This window comes from Echeneis naucrates, chromosome 19 (assembly GCF_900963305.1).
Source record: "Echeneis naucrates chromosome 19, fEcheNa1.1, whole genome shotgun sequence".
In the NCBI taxonomy this organism is placed as follows: Eukaryota; Metazoa; Chordata; class Actinopteri; order Carangiformes; family Echeneidae; genus Echeneis; species Echeneis naucrates.
The window spans coordinates 4,206,071-4,222,902 of NC_042529.1; the positions used below are offsets into that span (position 1 = coordinate 4,206,071).

Sequence of the window (16,832 nt, forward strand, 5' to 3'; positions counted from 1 at the left end):
CAGACTGACAGAGAATATAGTCCGGGCAGTGCACGCTATGTGGACAGGAAAATATACTTCAAACTAAGCACTTATCTAGTCGTGTATGAAGCTCTTTTTTTTAAGCTTCGCACAACAAATATTGTCCCTTTTGGGTGGACTGCTGAGTGCAGCACCATGAATATCATTGAGGAGAGGCACTTTCGAAGTATGCCCCTTCATCCTCTTTTAAATGCAAGGCCCAATCACACATTACCCAGCCGGTGTTCAGCAGTGAAACCTCTTCTGCTGATTACGACAACTGATTCTTTTCAATCTGAACATGTCTTTGTGATTGTTCTTTTTTTTAATTTTTATTTTTTTTATGCCAAGCATCAGCTTCTTTTTTTACGCAAACAGGAACTGAAACATCTGAGTCAGAGGAGCAGATGAGGGTTGGCCTCTTTAATGAACACGACACCACATAATTGTTTGTAAGTATTTACTTGAATTCGTTCAGCTTTGCATCATTTGAAGTTAAAAACATTATTTATGGCAAGTCTTTTTCGACTGCCAGAAATAAGAGAAATTAAAAGCTTTTCATTGGATTGAGTGGGTTTACATCAGAAACTTAGGCATCAGAAAATATTTTTTACTGGGCTATAGCTGCTTTATATTCCTCACAGTATGCCTGTGTGTACTCCAGTAACAATTATTCTAAATAATTCCTGCTTTTCTTTGTATGTAAATGAAAAGTGAGGCATTATTAGTAGTGGAACTGAATAGAAAGTGTTACTATATGCAGACAACTTGCTTATTTACATGACAGAGCCCACGAAACCAGCACTGCAGTACACCGGACACCTTTTAACACTTAATGGAAATGTCTGGATATGAAAAAATGCTTTCAGTGGTGGTTAGTGGTGCTTCCATTGACCTTTCATTTGACCTATATGTCCAAGTTATCTACACAAAGGACAGCTGAACATATTAGTGGCCTTTCAGCTTTGGTTTTTTTATAATCAGCTTTTTTAGATTCACCTCCTCGTTTTTTCATTCTTCCCCCCACTCTCCCTCTCTGCTGGCTCTTTTCCTTCCACGTCTCATCACGCCCGCATGGCAGCATCATCTATTACTCTCTGGTCACATTTATACTCTCTCTCAAGGACCCTGCTGAGTTTACAAATGGCCATGATGGCCTCTATTCAATTAGAGCCTGTTCTAAAAGAGCACTTCAGTTTATGTCGGTGGAAGCAGGGACTGGCGAAAACAACTGCATTCATTTAACATCAGAGGGAAAATAAATGTTTCCCTCACATTTTCAGCTGAAGGTATGGCTGGTGAAATATTTCTTATGAGCACCAAACAAATGAAACACAAATCTGTGTCATATTCTGATTAATGCTAGTTAATGCTAGGTGTTTTTGTTGGCTTACATTTCCTTGCTTCATTTTAGAATTTGTACCGTTTCTACTGGGTTCAGCATGTTGCTGTACTTGCTCATATGTTATGTACAAACCTCCCATAATCAAGAGAACTCATCCTTGAGTTATGGACAATTTTTTTTATCATGATTGGAAGCTGAATCTGCAACCAGTGCGGCTGCTGCTGCTTCTTTCCCATTCATAGACGGTCTGTTTACAATGGCCAATGGCTCCACGTCGGAGTCTGTACTATGGACTTTCCAATTTCATGTTCATCTTTTTCTCTGCACACAAACCCACAGTGAAGCACTTGTTTTTTTTTTTTGTTTGTTAGTTTGTTTTTTTACTTTACTGTTACCCAAGCTGCAGGATATTTTATGTAGTTGTAGATTGTTTCTCTAAGTGTTGGCCAAAGAAACTGGTGTAAAGAGTCCACAATTTGCACTGTTTTTACGTGATTATTCTGTAGTATACTGCTGTAAACTGTGACACCTTGACCAAGTGGGTTCTGTATGATTTTCAGATGTACATAATGAATTTACCCATGTGGTTTTGTCTGAAATGACACCGCTGCTTACTGTGTAGAGATAGTTCAACCACTTCAGTTTAACAGCTGTTTAACAAGATGACTTTCTTATGTTGAGTCTCATGTCTTATTTATATGAATTCATTAAACTCTCATTTACTTTTGTGAAGTTTATAAAAAAAAAACAACAAGACGTTGAAATTATCCGCAATCTGGAGGAAATGTGTTCATTGTTAACAGACAGGAGGAGTCAGGAAGTCAAATGGGGAAAAAAAAAAAACTCAAAAAACATGTTCTCACTGGTTCTTTTTCCCAAGACATCATGATCCTTGGCTTTTTTTAGCTGGTTGTGGGTAGCAAGGCCATTCTCTTCCGCTGGGAGTGAAGCCCATATGATCCCAGAGTCATTTACATATGTGTATAACAGAGCAGAGGAATAACACAAGCCAAGGTGGGGGATAAAATGGCCATTTTCACACCAGTGTTTGTGGCTTGTCACTTAGCAACAGCATCTTAATTTAGAGCCTTTTAAAGTCTTAGTGTAAGTCGAGCTCTTCCAGTTCTCATTCCAGCTCTGAGATGAGAGCACAGCGGCTCTGATAAATGTAATTGGTGCCACAAACAAATGAAATGAATGTAGGAAATGAGCGTCAGCAGCCATGCAATGTGTAAAAAACAGCCAAAGCAGAAACGCTCATTGTGAAAGTGCTCATTTGAATTCATAAATTAGAATTTAGCCACTTTTGTGTGTTAATCATTGAGAACCAGTAACTGCTCATCTACTTTACTGAAGTAAAATATCCATGTATTTGAATTCACTACTCTTTCCATTTGCTGCTATTTATACTGTTGATCCACTACATTCATCTGAAACTAATTTAATAACTCAAATATATATGTGCAGCTGTTAAAATGAGCTCCACCTTGAAAAAAATGTAACTACTGCTTAAGTGATAATGAAATGATAATGAATGTTCAACATCATACTCAATCATTGTATAACCCTGATTGGTTCCACTTTGCATTAACTGCATCTGCACTTTAGTTACACTTTCCTCTTTATGGTACACTTACACAAAACGTCTGCATGGCTTCGCCGTCTGTACATCTGATGGTAGTTTAAAGGGAGGGGGCCTCCATAATCTTACCAAACTTGTGACTCAAGTGCAGGTACTTGAGAGAAAATTTGTGAAATCATCAGCAGCAGCATCCAGCTGTAGAGCTCGACTATGGCGACTCTCACTCATCACCATCCTCTGCAGTTTTCTCATGCTCCAATCTTACATAAAATTTCACAAAGAGCCAAACCATTTGCTGCGGGCTGCTGTATTTGCCAGTAGACTCCATCCATCATCCGATACCTGCAGTCTTTCCTGGGGCATCTTTCCCCGTTCATTCTGTGCAAGTCATCTTATTTGTATTCATCTGATCACGAGCGCTTGCTTGTAAATTTCTGCATTTCTTGTGGAGAAAAACATTGGGGTTATCTGTGCAGGGAAAGCGGGGTTTGAAGTTTAAAAAAAAACTAACAATGAAACGTGAACTGCAAAGTAAGCAGCAGGTACTTCTGCCAACATCCACCCTGTTGAATTCCAGATGTTACTTTTCTGTCCCCGTTTGAGACAGTACAGACAACTGCTCTGTGCTGAAGGTGTAGAGTTGTCCCTCAAGCCATCACACAATGTGTGCCGTGTTCATTAAAGCTCTGGGTCATTTAAAGGTTGTGCAGTGAGGGAACCTTCAAACCGTATCAGTCAAAACTGTAAAAACGTGTGCACTTCCTGTATTGTACAAATAAAAAAAGGTGTACATCAGAGTCTTGGCTGGCAAGTATTTTAACTGAACTTATGAATCAGTTTAGATGGAAAACGCTGGCAGCACCGCTGGAGTCGGTTTTGCTCTGTTGATCTGTTTCTTGACAAGCTGTTCAAACATAAGCCAAAAGAATATCTAAATTTAAACACCAGCACCGGTATTTGCACATAAAATATTTTTTCTTTATTTCTTACAAAGTCCCAGTTGCACTTGAGCGCTGCCGTTATTACATGAATCTTCAAATACCCTTAAAAACAGTTCCTGCCTTTTTTCTTTGTTAAATGTCAGCTGATAAGCCACATTTAGATTCATGTGTCTTCAGGTTTATTCAAATGTAGCATTGAAATGTGGGACTGCGTGTGTTTTCCTGTACAGCTCTGGAGGCTTTGCTGTCACCACTGGACAGACAGATGGGCATCTTCTGCAGGATTATCCAACAATTTCACTGGAAAATTGATACACAACTGAGAACTATGTGACCTGTCAGCAGCTCAAAATGAAAAATCTCTCAATATTAATGGAAACTGTGTGATTCCAACTTTGGTCCTTATTCAGCTTCCTGTTTCTGCGGTCTGATGGGGCCCACAGACAGAGGCCGGTTGGTGAAGGGGTGCCACTGGCCCTGGATACTGGGGCTGTCTGTGTGGAAGGGCTTCCGAATGCGGATGTTTTCTAGGCCACTCTGATTGGTCAGTTTGGTCAACAGCTCAGAAATCTGCGGAGACGTTTTGCTTGTGATGATTTCTTCCCTTACGTTGCCATTCACTGCCAGAAGGAAATTTAGAGGAAATAACAAGAAAATGAGGCTCAACAGTCAAACTACTTTTCAAAAGTCTTCGGGGACCTCCAGGAGCATTTGACTTCTATTTGAAGCAATAGAGGTCAGAAAAAAGCTGGTGTTATGCTGCCACCTACTGTATCCAGAAATATAATCACACTAATGCTTTGAGAAAAACTAAAACAGTATTCAATGCACAAGTTGGCCAATCAAGACAACTGAAAATGTAAAAATTATTTAATGGGCCACAATTCAATATACCTTTATCTTACATGTCTATAACAATGCAGATATATGAAGAATAAGACTTCAAATCATAAAGATGAACTTTTTTTTAACAGCAGTTTGAATGAATGAACTTCCACCTCTTCACCACTTTCTTCACCCAAATTACTGAACTAATGGCTCATTTATTTCCAGGAAACCTGCTGGGAAATATCTAAAATATTTTATTTTATTTTTTATTTTTTTTTAAAGGAGCACTTACAGTATTCTGCGACTATTTTGGGTATCCTGCAGGTCTGAGGAGACACATAAACAACAGTGCCGGGGTTCTTCCGGGCATAATCCACCACTCCCTCTTCAATGAACTCCCTGAGAAACAAGAGGACACAAAGATGATGATGATGTGGAGATGTAAGACCTGCAGGAGGACAAAAGAGCCCAGCAGACAGAAAGACAACAAATGGACGTGAAGAAACGTATGATGGAGGTGGAAAAGCAAAATCCAAAACCATTTCTGCATGCTTTAACGGGATTGGTATGAAGTAACAGAGGAGATCTGTTAGTGTGATCATGCCATGGATCGATGTTACCTGACTCCCAGGGAGCTCTGTGCGTTTTTGGAGAAGATGATGGAGATCCGTTTGAGCTGGCAGACGTACCGGCCGACCCCGTTCTGGAGGACACTCCTCAGGAAGCGGCTCGGAGTCCCCCGGGCCGTCATCTCTACTCCCGGAGGTTTAAAAAAAATAAAAAATAAAATAATAACCTACTTTAACAACCGTCTGACAAAAAAAACCGACGTTAAAGATCAACGGCTGCCACAGAGGACGAGCTCACGGGTATGAGCACAGCGCAGTCCGTCCGGAAACGGCCTCCGGAGCGAAACGTGTAACAGACAGCACGGCCAGAATAAATTAAATTAAATCGGAAACTATCAGGACTCAAGAAGTTATCCTTTTATTAAATTACGTTTTTAAAATGCATTTTAATTTTCATAACATTCAGAGAGGTAATATTAAACGTTTTCACCGGAAATTAAGTAGTCCCACTGTAAGTTATTTTTCGCACGGACTTATTTTGGAAGCGCACCGAAAAGCCCGGGCTGAGGGAGCATGGAGGGAAAGCGGGACAGATAACAGCGGCTGTAGGTATGATCTGAAGTTATCACGAACATTTAGGTGATCATATTTATAGACAAGACTTCCACGCGCCTCCATTCTCGTTTCTATCTCACGGGCGAGTGTGTGATGAAATAAAAATAACCCTTTTCTGCATCACTGCCTGTCCAGCTCAGCCACTGCTGCTTTTTGTTTGTTTGTCTGTCTGTTGCAGGTTCAATGTCATATCCTGGGAACCAATGTGGAGGAGCTTGTTGCTGAGGGGCACCACCCGTCTCCTGCAGGTGGTGGACCCCAGGTTTCTCCACCAGAGACATTTTTCATCCCTGTGTTTGAGATCTGTGACTCACAGGCTCATCCGCAGACCCTCATGTGTGCCAAGGTTTCATGGGACGGGCTGCTTCTTGGCACACAGTGGGACCAGGGCGTTCAGAAAGGATGCTAAGTCCACCGTGGAGTTCCCCGTGGGTCCCATCACAGTGACAGAGATCAAGCAGTACATACGCTCCAAAGATATTCCCTTCCACGATGGCTTCAGCTGCCTCCACATCCCGAGCATCTTCATCGATTCGTCTGCCAGGAAGGACAGTTTCTCCATGTTCATCGACAAAACCACGGGGCAGTTTCTGTGCAAAGACACGCTGTTGGAAGGGAGCTGGGAGGATCTCCAGGATTGTCTGGAGGTGATGCAGAAGGAGGGCCAGGACTTCCTCAGCCCTCATGTGCTGCTCGGATATCCACACAGCGTGGAGGAGCAGGAGGAGAGAGAGAGGGAGCTGATGGAGGTGCAGAGGATCTGGTCCAGTGCTGTTCCCTTCACTGACCTCCCCGAGGACGAAGCCCAGCTCGTTAAAACTATGTTCCAGGTAATAGTTGAGTGGGAAATAATGGGTGATGTGCATCTGTTTATGATTCAGCAAAAGTAAGAGGACCACCAGGCGTGATAATGTTTGCTAATGTTCTGTTTCAGATCACAAAGGTCACTAATGCAACCCTTAAGAAGTTTGGTGTGAGGGTCTTCAAACCCACTAAGAGTCTGGTTTTCCCATGGTTCAGTGGACCCAACACCTCTTTGAAGGGGGTCAAACTCCTTTCTGCCCAAAACGGAGAGGCTGAGGAAGTAAAATATAATGAAGCTATGGTCCCAAAGTGTAGTTCTTACTACAACCTGTTCGGCCTCCCCCTGGTGAGCCGAATGGACTCTGAGGTGGTTCTGACAGGTCATGAGCTGGACACGCTGGCTGTGAGTCAGGCCACAGGACTCCCCAGTGTTGCTCTTCCACGTGGGGTCAGCTGCCTTCCTCCGGTCCTGCTGCCTTATCTAGAACAGTTCAAGCGAGTCACTCTGTGGCTTGGAGGCGACATTCGCTCCTGGGAGGCATCAAAGATCTTTTCACGCAAGCTTGGTCTGAAGCGCTGTTGTCTGGTGCGACCAGGCGAGTACCGGCCATGTCCCATGGAGGCGCTGGCACGAGGGAAAAACTTAGGTCACATCATCAAAACCTCCATCCCAGCAGCTCATAAATCCATAGTGTCTTTCAAGCAGCTCAGAGAAGACGTGTATGGGGAGTTGTTAAACACAGATCAGGTGGCAGGAGTGAAGTGGACGAGGTTTCAGGAGCTCAATAGGATCCTGAAGGGGCACCGCAAGGGGGAACTGACAGTTTTCACAGGTATATTTAAATTTTAACATCTCTCACCTGTACACTACCTGCCTTTGTAATCCTCTTTTTTTTTTCTTTTTTTTTTTTTTTGTAAATAATAGCAGGTTTCAATTCAATATTTTTCAGTTTAAAGTTGTTGTATTTGCTTATATGTGGATTACAGCTCATAAAGCATGGGGGGTAAAATAAATAAGACAATCATACCCAGTTTGTTTAATCCAGCTGTAATGAAAAGAATATTTGTGTACCCGATTGGAAAATTAGATGTAAGCAATTTGTGTGTGTCATTGTCTGCTTTTTATTACTGCTATTATCTGCACAGTTGACAATCCAACATGGCTATCTTTTGGTTCTTTGTTGTCTAGGTCCTACTGGCAGTGGGAAGACCACCTTTATCAGTGAATTGGCCCTGGACCTTTGTATGCAGGGCGTCAATACATTATGGGGCAGCTTTGAGATCAACAACGTGCGCCTGGCTAAGATCATGCTGACACAGTTTGCCATGCAGAGGCTGGAGGAGAACCTGGAGCAGTACGACTACTGGGCGGACAAGTTTGAAGAGCTGCCACTTTACTTCATGACTTTCCATGGGCAGCAGAACATCAAGTAAGGCTCAACGGTGCTCCATTTGGTTTTACTTTTTTCTGCATGGATGCAGCCTTTTCCCTTTGGATTTCAAGTCAGTTTTAACCCGAACCCTGTTTTATGATTGCGATGCTTGTCCAGTACTGAAATGTCTGATTTCCTGGTCTGACTCTTCTCACAGGACAGTTCTGGATACCATGCAACATGCTGTCTACCTCTATGACATTAATCATGTCATTATTGACAACCTGCAGTTCATGATGGGTCAGGAACATCTCTCTGTAGACAAGTAAGTAAGAATAATTCTCCATCTGGGGCACCAGCTACAGTTCTGTCCAAGATGTACTGACCATGACAAATGCTGAAATAAATAATGGTTCTTGTGATCCAGGTTTGCGGTTCAGGATCACATTATTGGGGCATTCAGGAAGTTTGCCACCAACACTAGTTGCCACGTCACTCTGATCATTCACCCCAGGAAGGAGGAGGATGATCGAGAGCTGCAAACCGCATCCATCTTTGGTTCTGCTAAGGTAAGATGAGGACACTGCCCATTTTTTAAGAGACTGTGCCGCACTACCACATTTTAGAGTTTTTCTTTTGACATAACTAAAACATGTTTTCGATTTTCAATCCACCTCCAGGCCAGCCAAGAAGCCGACAACGTTCTCATTTTGCAGGAGAAGAAGCTGGTGACCTGTCCCGGCCGCAGGTCGCTGCAGGTGACAAAGAACCGTTTCGATGGAGACGTGGGCATCTTCCCTCTGGATTTCATCAAGTCATCTCTCACTTTCTCGGCTCCCATCAAAGGCAAACACAAGCTGAAGAAAGTCCACAACAAACCAGAGAACGAGGATGTCGAGAGTAGTGATATGTCAGTGAAGAAGGACGAGGGTAAAAAAGAGAACGTAAATAAAACGGCCAAAAATCCACGACCTGTGAAGAATCCCACAAAAGGAAAGTGAACCGTCCAGATATCACAGTAACTATCCCAACATACAGTATATTGCGATAACACATATGTGATTGTATGTTATACAATATATGAAATAACATTGTGAGTATGTCAAGATGTTTCACTGTTAGATGAAGTTCCAGAATGAAGTAATGATGGCAAAGTATTGTTCGGTTACTGAAGCTTTTCTGTGGTGGTACTACTGTTGAATGAGACAGAAATCTCTAAATACCAGTGTTCGTTTCAAAAAACGGTCAAATTTCTACCATTTCTAAATATACTGTAGCACATAGAACTACTGTTTTTCAAGGTCATGTTCTGTATTTCATGGTAAAACACTACCCAACTCATGTGATTCCCAAAATGATATAAGCTCTAGTGGCATGCCATTGTGACATTGTGACATCCACTCTGACTGCTGAACATTTGAATGAGCTGCTTTTTTTTTTAAATAAAATGCTTTTAATGCAGATTTTTGTCTGTTTTCATTAATAGCCAACAGAGGGCAGTGTCTCCTACAGAAAACCATCGACTCCACATAATGTGGAAGCTGATGTGATGAAACATCAGAGAACACTTACAAGTAGCATCCATAACTGACTGCCAACATGTGCATGCAATTTAGTTTTGTCTCTTGGCCTTGGTGGTGACTATTTCAGCATAGTTGAAGCAACCAGCCCCAGATGTCTGTGTGATTTATAAACAGACACAGCGCCCGATCCTGCATGTTGGCAACATGACGATTGATCCTGATGATTATCATGTGCTGCAAAACACTGCAGTTCCCTCATTTTCTTACTTTTCAGCCGTTTAACATCTCTCAAGATTCTCTTCTGAGATCTCCTATCAACAGGACAGTGAGCCTCTTTTCTGATTGACTTCTCTGTGTGACCAAATAAAAATATATCACATTTCAGGTAAACCAAATCCTCTAAAGATGGATGATTGGTGCAGGTGAGCTGGGATTAACTGTGACATCATAAAGTAACTCCTGAAAGCTTATCTTAAGGGCCAGTTTCTGAATACCGGCTGTGCACTGGTCTGTGGACCAAACTCTTTGATACCTTCACAGTATTATTGCAGACTAGGACTTCTTTAAAACAAATCTCACGCGATTCAGTGTGGTATTTTTAAGTGAATTTAGATTAGAACTTAGAATAACGCTCTTGAGTCCAGTATCACATTACACAATCCATTATTTAGACTGAGTGACTTTTAGTAAATGCAAACTGTATTTCAAAACATCTCCACATGAATATTTCATGGGTAACATCAATCACCCGGCCTCGCTGGCGCTGGTGTAAGATTACGCAAAGAATCGGTAGCTCTCGTGAGTGTCTGTACTGCACTGTTGACTGCTGTATGATGTATTGATGGTCTATTTCAGATTTATGTCTGTGGAAATGTGAAAGTGTGCAGGTGTTTTAAATTAGGGCCTCTGATGATTTTCACCCTTGGCCTACTGAGACACTCGGAATAAAGATATTTGCATTCAGGGCATGTCATTAAGACACTGCAGGACTTTTTCCAGCAGAAACAAGCTCATAACCTCAGCAATTTAATATCAGCTCGTGATGACTCTGATGCACAGATGGTTTCATTGCATTTTTAATTCATGAAACACTGTTCAACATTGTTCCATCGTAGCCTGGATTTCACAGAGTGGTGCCTCTCTGTCTGCCTTTGAGGTCTTTGCTGGCTCCATCTTTGACAGACCTGGCACCAGACTCACTTTACACTTGGTATGTGGACCCCTGAGCTCCTCGGATAGCTGAAACTGTCAAATATTGTTGTAAGCTGTGGGAATAATTCCTCGTTTTTTTTTTATGAATGTACATCAGCGGAGATGAGATGGCCGGAAGAAAACAGTTCCTGGATGAATGTGATGATCTTCAGGTTCTTGTTCCAAACTTCTCTCACGTCTTCTCTCTCAAACTTTCCTGTAATGCTAAATGTTTTCCTCCAAATGTTTTACTACTTGAGTCTCTCCATAATGACTCCAGGCTGTGCCTCGATGATTCTGAGTGTCCTCTTTTCTTTGTGGGTGTGGGATATCGCTGCTGAGGCCTCTGAATGGGGCTCTTTGTCTTTAAAAGCAGTGGTACGCTCAGATGATGTCGCCTGCCAGCTCCTCGACTAAAGGAAAAGCACACGCACAAAAAATTGGAACAAATGAGTTTGACACAAATGCACGTGCATCCACAGCTACAGAGAGCTTTGCACCCTGTAGCTGCTGGCTTCTTAACAGCCATACTGGGCTTCCTCCAAGTAAGCTTTCAAAGATAACAGCACAAGTTTTCACTCTCTTCTCAGAGTAAACAGCTGGTGGATATATATACAGAGTTCAGAGCTGAACATCTGATTGTTCTCTTTTGTTTTGAATGGCTTGCACTGATTAGAGCTTTGCATGCTTGTTCAAATAGTTGCCATCTGGAATGGAGGGAAGAAGAAACTACTTGAGTTATGCAGCTCTTAATCAGGAGGGAAACAAATTGTGCATACAGTATAGGGCTTGCGTGTGATATGGATATTGATGTGAATCAAATGAGGATAAGAAAAGAAGTTTCAGCCGCAGACAAGCTCTGTTCTCACGAAGTGTTTTATGTGCACACCACCCAAAACATCATGATCGGATATCATGATGCAGAGAGTTGGATTCGGATCTATTCCATAAACTGATTCAACAAACAAGAAATAGCCTGGCATTCTAACAATCTGTGAAAACTGAGCTTGCGGTTCCAGCTCCTCCCAGCCCAGCTGATGATGGGACACTCTGATTCATGACATGCATGCATAGCTCTCTGCTCCATTAGCCGCCCTTCATTAAACCATCTATTTGACCAAGTCTGGAGGTAATTTCAGGACCGTCAATTACAGTAAATCAACCAAGGGCTCTGGCTCTCCAAAGACTCCTCACTCATCATCTAAAATGGGATCATATTTATTTGATTTTCAACTGACCTTGGTAAAAATAGTGTCTTGTATCAATTAGAGCCAGGTCAACAGGAAACTTGAAACAGGCTTTGCTGCATTTTGGAAGCGATGCAGCCGCAATGAGGCAACAAATAATAATTCATTCCTGCCCTGCCTTGTTGCTGAGAGTTGGATGAGTCGATGAGCCATGATGCTATAGCTAGCCATAGCCAACTGCTGCCTGCAAACTAGCCCTAAATGATGGAAGTTGTGGTTGGTGATTTGTCATTTTACTTCTGTACTTCAGGCTCTGGCTTCATCTTTGGGCAGGTTATGATTTCTCATGCAACCTTCTGCCTGAAACCAATTAAAAAGATAGTTCCCAACATTGAACCAGGAAATGTGTGCTTAGAGATGAATGGAAAAAAATTGAATTTCTGCTTTTTATTGCACAGAATAATAGAGAACTGTGGCGAGAGACAGAAGATATTTAAATGACCTACACACCAATATCCTCTTCTTTACCGAGCAGTGAACAATGTGTGCAATCAATTCTTCCAAATAGCCTAAATACATAAATCAGGAAGGAAATGTCAAAGCCACATGGGTGAGAGGAGGTTTAAATGTGTAATCTGAATATTCTGGCACATATGTTTCCTTCTTTTTCTTGACAAACAGTTTAAAACCACAGTGAAAATATTATGTGACCCAGACTGACATTAAAATAGAAAGTGTGACAGAGCAAGTTCAACAGTACACCCAGAATCCGTCGCGTCAAAGTCTCTCTCTCTCTTCTTCTTCGTCTAGCATCAAGGCACAGGCGGGCTGCTGCTGTTTATTCTTTGCAGGGATGCGGTCAATCAGAAGTGTTCAGAAATCGCAGCTCTGACTTCATGTTATTTCTCCGTACATCTGCAGCCTGAACATGCTGAGGACTCCTGACCGGAGGCACTTTCAGAGTGGAAGCTGATTCAAGATGCCCCACACCATTGTGGAATGGGTAGGGAGAACGGGGGGGGGGGGGGGGGGGCAGTTTACTCTGCCTCACTTGCTCACGTGCACATTGCACGTTTGACCCACATTACCCAACAGTATGCCCTCCGCTGTGCATATTAATATCCATGTGCACATCCTCCCCTCTGTGACCCAGACAAGGAGAAAAATCCTGTTTCAGCTCATTATGAGAAATACAAAGTCTAAACTCGGACTCTATTTTTCTTTTCACCAACAAGTCCCATGAAAATCTAAAACTGATAATGATCTGTACGTCTGTCTTCATCTGTCTTAGCCATATAAGGAGACACTGAATGGCTGTTCTTTTGTTACATGAACAGTGTTTATGATTCAGTCATGCATATGAAAATATTTTTACTGGTGCATTAAATGTGTGTTAATCTGACGACGACGACAGTTCCAAGCAAATGCTCCGAGGCGCTGATGTTGGAGGAAACAAAAAACAGGGCTAAAAGAAGAGTGAATGTCGCACCATTGCCACATCCAAAGATCAACCAGGATGCATTGCAGTATTCATTGGCAGCCCATCTCACACCAGGTCCAACATATTTCCCAGTTAACATCACTCTCCTGATTCTCCTCAGTCACCCTCGCCAAGGATGCCATGTGCTCGTGTCTCAAATGCTGAACTGTCATGTGGCATTAGCAACGGGCCTTTAGTCGACCGTCCACCAGCCGATGACGGAGCTGTAATGCAAACCTCTTCGTGCTCGACTGGCAGGTGCCTTTTGAACATGAAAGGGGAAAGCTTTTTGAGTGACACCAGCATGCCTGGGGCTTATGCAACACTGAGATCTGGCCAAAAGAGAATGCTGAGGGGCTTAATCTGCCCTGGCACCGCTGGCTGTGGAGGCTGTTCAAAAGCCCCGAGGGGACAGGAGAGCATGTGCCATCTTACCGGTTTTTCTGCTTGTTGGAAAACTTATAAAGGTCAAAAGAGCGGGGAGGTGGGGTGACTGCTGTGGTAAAGAAGGAGTGCTGGGATGAGATCAGGAAAGTGCATTCTGAGGTGGAGGGACTTAACAGTTTAAATGGGGCTTTCGGGGGGCACCCATCTCCGTTTTAATGAGTGGAGGGCCTCATTCCTTTGGAGGAAATGGTCAGAGAGGCTCCTGGCAAGGCTCCAGCACCTCACACCAGACTTCCATCTAATTCACTCTGAGAGTAGGAAAGACAGAAAGAAAGGGAGACAGCTTTGTCCATGCGACCAAGCAGACATACTCCATAGCCTGGCCAAAGAAAATGCCCATTCATTCTCAAATTAGTGGTTTGCATGGCCGCCTTCAAAGGAGGCCCCTCGCTGCCTAATCTTCTCTGACTGTGTGCACACACTGGCCGTCTGCTTCCACAGCCAGTGATCACCCAGTGCAGCAGTTAATTGATGCATCATCAGCATGAGCATGGCCAGTTAAGCTGATTACCTTGGAGTGCAACATCCTCCGTCGAGATATAAATTAAAGCCGAGCACATGCTACTCATGAATCCTGAGTGTGATCATTTGCAGACCAGTTATTTTGTGGCAGCTGTAATAGAGTGCAGACTTTGTATTTTAATATTCCTCTCATATGCTGAATGAACTCGTTGCACATTTTGATCAACCCCCTTCATTACAAAAGGTCAACATTTGATAATTGGATTTTAGGTGCGTCCACGATGATAGATGGCAAAATAATTCCCTTGGCACGTACTCGATACTGAGATCAGATGGCTGAGGGAGTCTTTGCCTCACAGCTCCGGCCAACAAACGACAAAAGAAGCTGGATTCCTGCACAAAATACTTCACTCATCAGTCACACAGCAACATCTGCTTCTTGGAGATTAGTGAGAGGACCCATGCCGACCGTTACTGATTGCGCTGTTATTACAACACATATGGAAATATGATTCATAATCGACTTGTCCTTGATTAGGAATAATAATACTGACTCAGCAGCTTCCACGGAAATTCAGTCTTCCCTCATTACATGTTAGTGGACATTAAAGTTTTTTTCCTACCTCTTCTCCAAATGTTGTTTTTCTGATCAAGCTTCTACATAAAAATCCTTTTTTTTTAAAGATAACAATTTCATGTTATGGGCCTTCCACTACGTCATGCATTTTTACATCCTTTCCACTGATCACCTGTTGATTGCTTGATCAGATTTTGCTATGGTGATGATGCCATGTCTCCAGATCCCAGCAGCCGCTGTGATGAACTATACAGGTTAAAATAACAGAAAGAAATAACGCAGCACACCATGAAGCTAAGACCCAACTTGTGATGAACTGGAATTGTAAACATCCATTGTTGTTAGTTGCCTCACACTGCTCCATAAAAATATAACTTTTCTTCAGCTTGCAATCATTATTCGTTCATGTTGATGACCTTCCTGCTGAGTCACAGGGCAGAGCGAGCATAGAGAGAATTTAGACATGGTGTTATTGTTCCTCTGCGGCGCTCTCAGCACCGTGAGAGCTGCAGGTAAAACAATCATTGTGTTATGATACCAACGGGTCACCCCTCTTGTCATTTGTTCAGTTTTGGACGGGTTAAACTCTTCTCCCCTCTCTTGCTGTTGAATTTGGACCAGAAACATACTTTGTGTCTTTATATTTTATGGTTCTTTTCATCCTGTTGGAAACAAGATTTAAAAAAAAAAAAAAAAAAAAACTGCTTTATGTTTTTTCTAATTGCAAACAAATGAAACAACTCCAGAGACGTGTGACAGACAGGCCTGAAGTGCACGCTTTGCTAAAAATACTTCACATCATGTAAATCAAATGCAAAATATTCAAAGGGAATATCAAGTATGTACATGAATAACAATCCAGTGTACTTTGGAGAACTTTAAAAATGATTTTCCTGGCTCCCCTTCACCGTGCGTCTAATGTATCATGAAACAAAGTGTGCTTTCACATTCAGGAAACTGACTCTGATAGCTGAGAACCAGGAGCTGTTTCTGAGTGAAAGGAGTTGCAGCGTCATTGACCAATTACTTTTCACCAATTATCTCCATCCGGCATGTTCTCCGGATAAAATGAGCTCACGGTGGATGCAGAGGGGAGGTCATTATCCGCCAACGCAACATAATTGCAGATGGGCTGGCTGCAGTGGGCAATGATAGGCATCTTGGGCATGCACAATCAGGCCCAGCCAGCAGGCGAGAGCGACGGGAACACGATGTTCCACACTGGGGAGGTGAAGAACAAACTCAGAGGGTTGACCTGAGAAGCTGTGATCAACAGAGACAATGCATTCAACCCACACACACAGTTGTCGGTGATTGTAACAACTCCTCGCATATTCTCTGGTGGCCAGATAAGTGTGGGCCAATTTCCCTACATCCCCGGCAGGCCTCGCTGAAGCCCCACCAGCTTCACAAGGCTGCCCAGTTCAGCAAAGCCCGTTTCCTTCGAAATGAACCTCAGCCCTTTGAAAGTCAAACCCACTCCCAAAAAACAAACAACTTTGGTAACATGGCAGATATACACAATGAAAATTGTGTACTTGTGTTTGTAAATATGTGCAAATTTTTTAACCGGTGCAAAAGCAGACAGCAGATAGAACAAGTTGAGATTTTTTTTTTGAGAATCGGGGATTGCTGCTATCCAGTGGACCATGACGGTCAGGGGCTTTATCCTTGAGGAATCCATACACCGCAGTTTTACGGCAAACCACTTCGGACCTAAGTGGTAGAGCCTCACTGACAATGTGTACGGTCGACAATTTACTGTTTGTGTGATGAATACCACAGAGTGCATAATACTCAGATACTCATGTAATGTATGTGGTCTCATGGAGATACAATCAGAAAGTCAAACAAAGTTCATGTCAGTTTGAATTATGTGCTCCTTAAATTGCTCTTCTTGTCAGTATG

General features: G+C 42.7%; 2 protein-coding genes across 3 annotated transcripts; one reads left to right on the plus strand and one right to left on the minus strand.

Annotated features, from left to right (window-relative positions):
- Positions 1–3,892: 3,892 nt before the first annotated feature.
- On the minus strand, positions 3,893–5,577 carry mrpl43 (mitochondrial ribosomal protein L43). The gene is made up of 3 exons (XM_029527989.1): positions 5,317–5,577; positions 4,989–5,095; positions 3,893–4,488 (listed from the first exon to the last, which is right to left on the minus strand). Exons 1-3 carry the CDS (start codon positions 5,445–5,447, stop codon positions 4,271–4,273), a joined length of 456 nt encoding a protein of 151 aa, XP_029383849.1. The 5' UTR covers positions 5,448–5,577; the 3' UTR covers positions 3,893–4,270.
- A 255-nt stretch (positions 5,578–5,832) lies between these two features.
- twnk (twinkle mtDNA helicase) lies at positions 5,833–9,478 on the plus strand. 2 transcript variants are annotated; one of them, XM_029527961.1, is made up of 7 exons: positions 5,833–5,874; positions 6,059–6,710; positions 6,815–7,517; positions 7,874–8,114; positions 8,275–8,382; positions 8,485–8,626; positions 8,738–9,478. In XM_029527961.1, the coding sequence occupies exons 2-7, from the start codon at positions 6,084–6,086 to the stop codon at positions 9,056–9,058; spliced, it is 2,142 nt and encodes a 713-aa protein (XP_029383821.1). In that variant the 5' UTR covers positions 5,833–5,874; positions 6,059–6,083; the 3' UTR covers positions 9,059–9,478. The 2 variants fall into 2 exon arrangements, with proteins under 2 accessions (XP_029383821.1, XP_029383822.1); XM_029527962.1 differs by having other exon boundaries at positions 5,846–5,870.
- Positions 9,479–16,832: the final 7,354 nt, after the last annotated feature.

Excerpts from the sequence above, each read along its gene's own strand:
- twnk (XM_029527961.1), top strand. The coding sequence starts at position 6,084 with ATGTGGAGGAGCTTGTTGCTGAGGGGCACCACCCGTCTCCTGCAGGTG. Across the intron at positions 7,518-7,873 it reads GGAACTGACAGTTTTCACAG|GTCCTACTGGCAGTGGGAAG; the intron begins GTATATTTAAAT and ends TTTGTTGTCTAG. Across the intron at positions 8,115-8,274 it reads CATGGGCAGCAGAACATCAA|GACAGTTCTGGATACCATGC; the intron begins GTAAGGCTCAAC and ends CTCTTCTCACAG.
- mrpl43 (XM_029527989.1), bottom strand. The coding sequence starts at position 5,447 with ATGACGGCCCGGGGGACTCCGAGCCGCTTCCTGAGGAGTGTCCTCCAG. Across the intron at positions 5,096-5,316 it reads CAGAGCTCCCTGGGAGTCAG|GGAGTTCATTGAAGAGGGAG; the intron begins GTAACATCGATC and ends CTTGTTTCTCAG. Across the intron at positions 4,489-4,988 it reads CAAAATAGTCGCAGAATACT|TGAATGGCAACGTAAGGGAA; the intron begins GTAAGTGCTCCT and ends TCCTTCTGGCAG.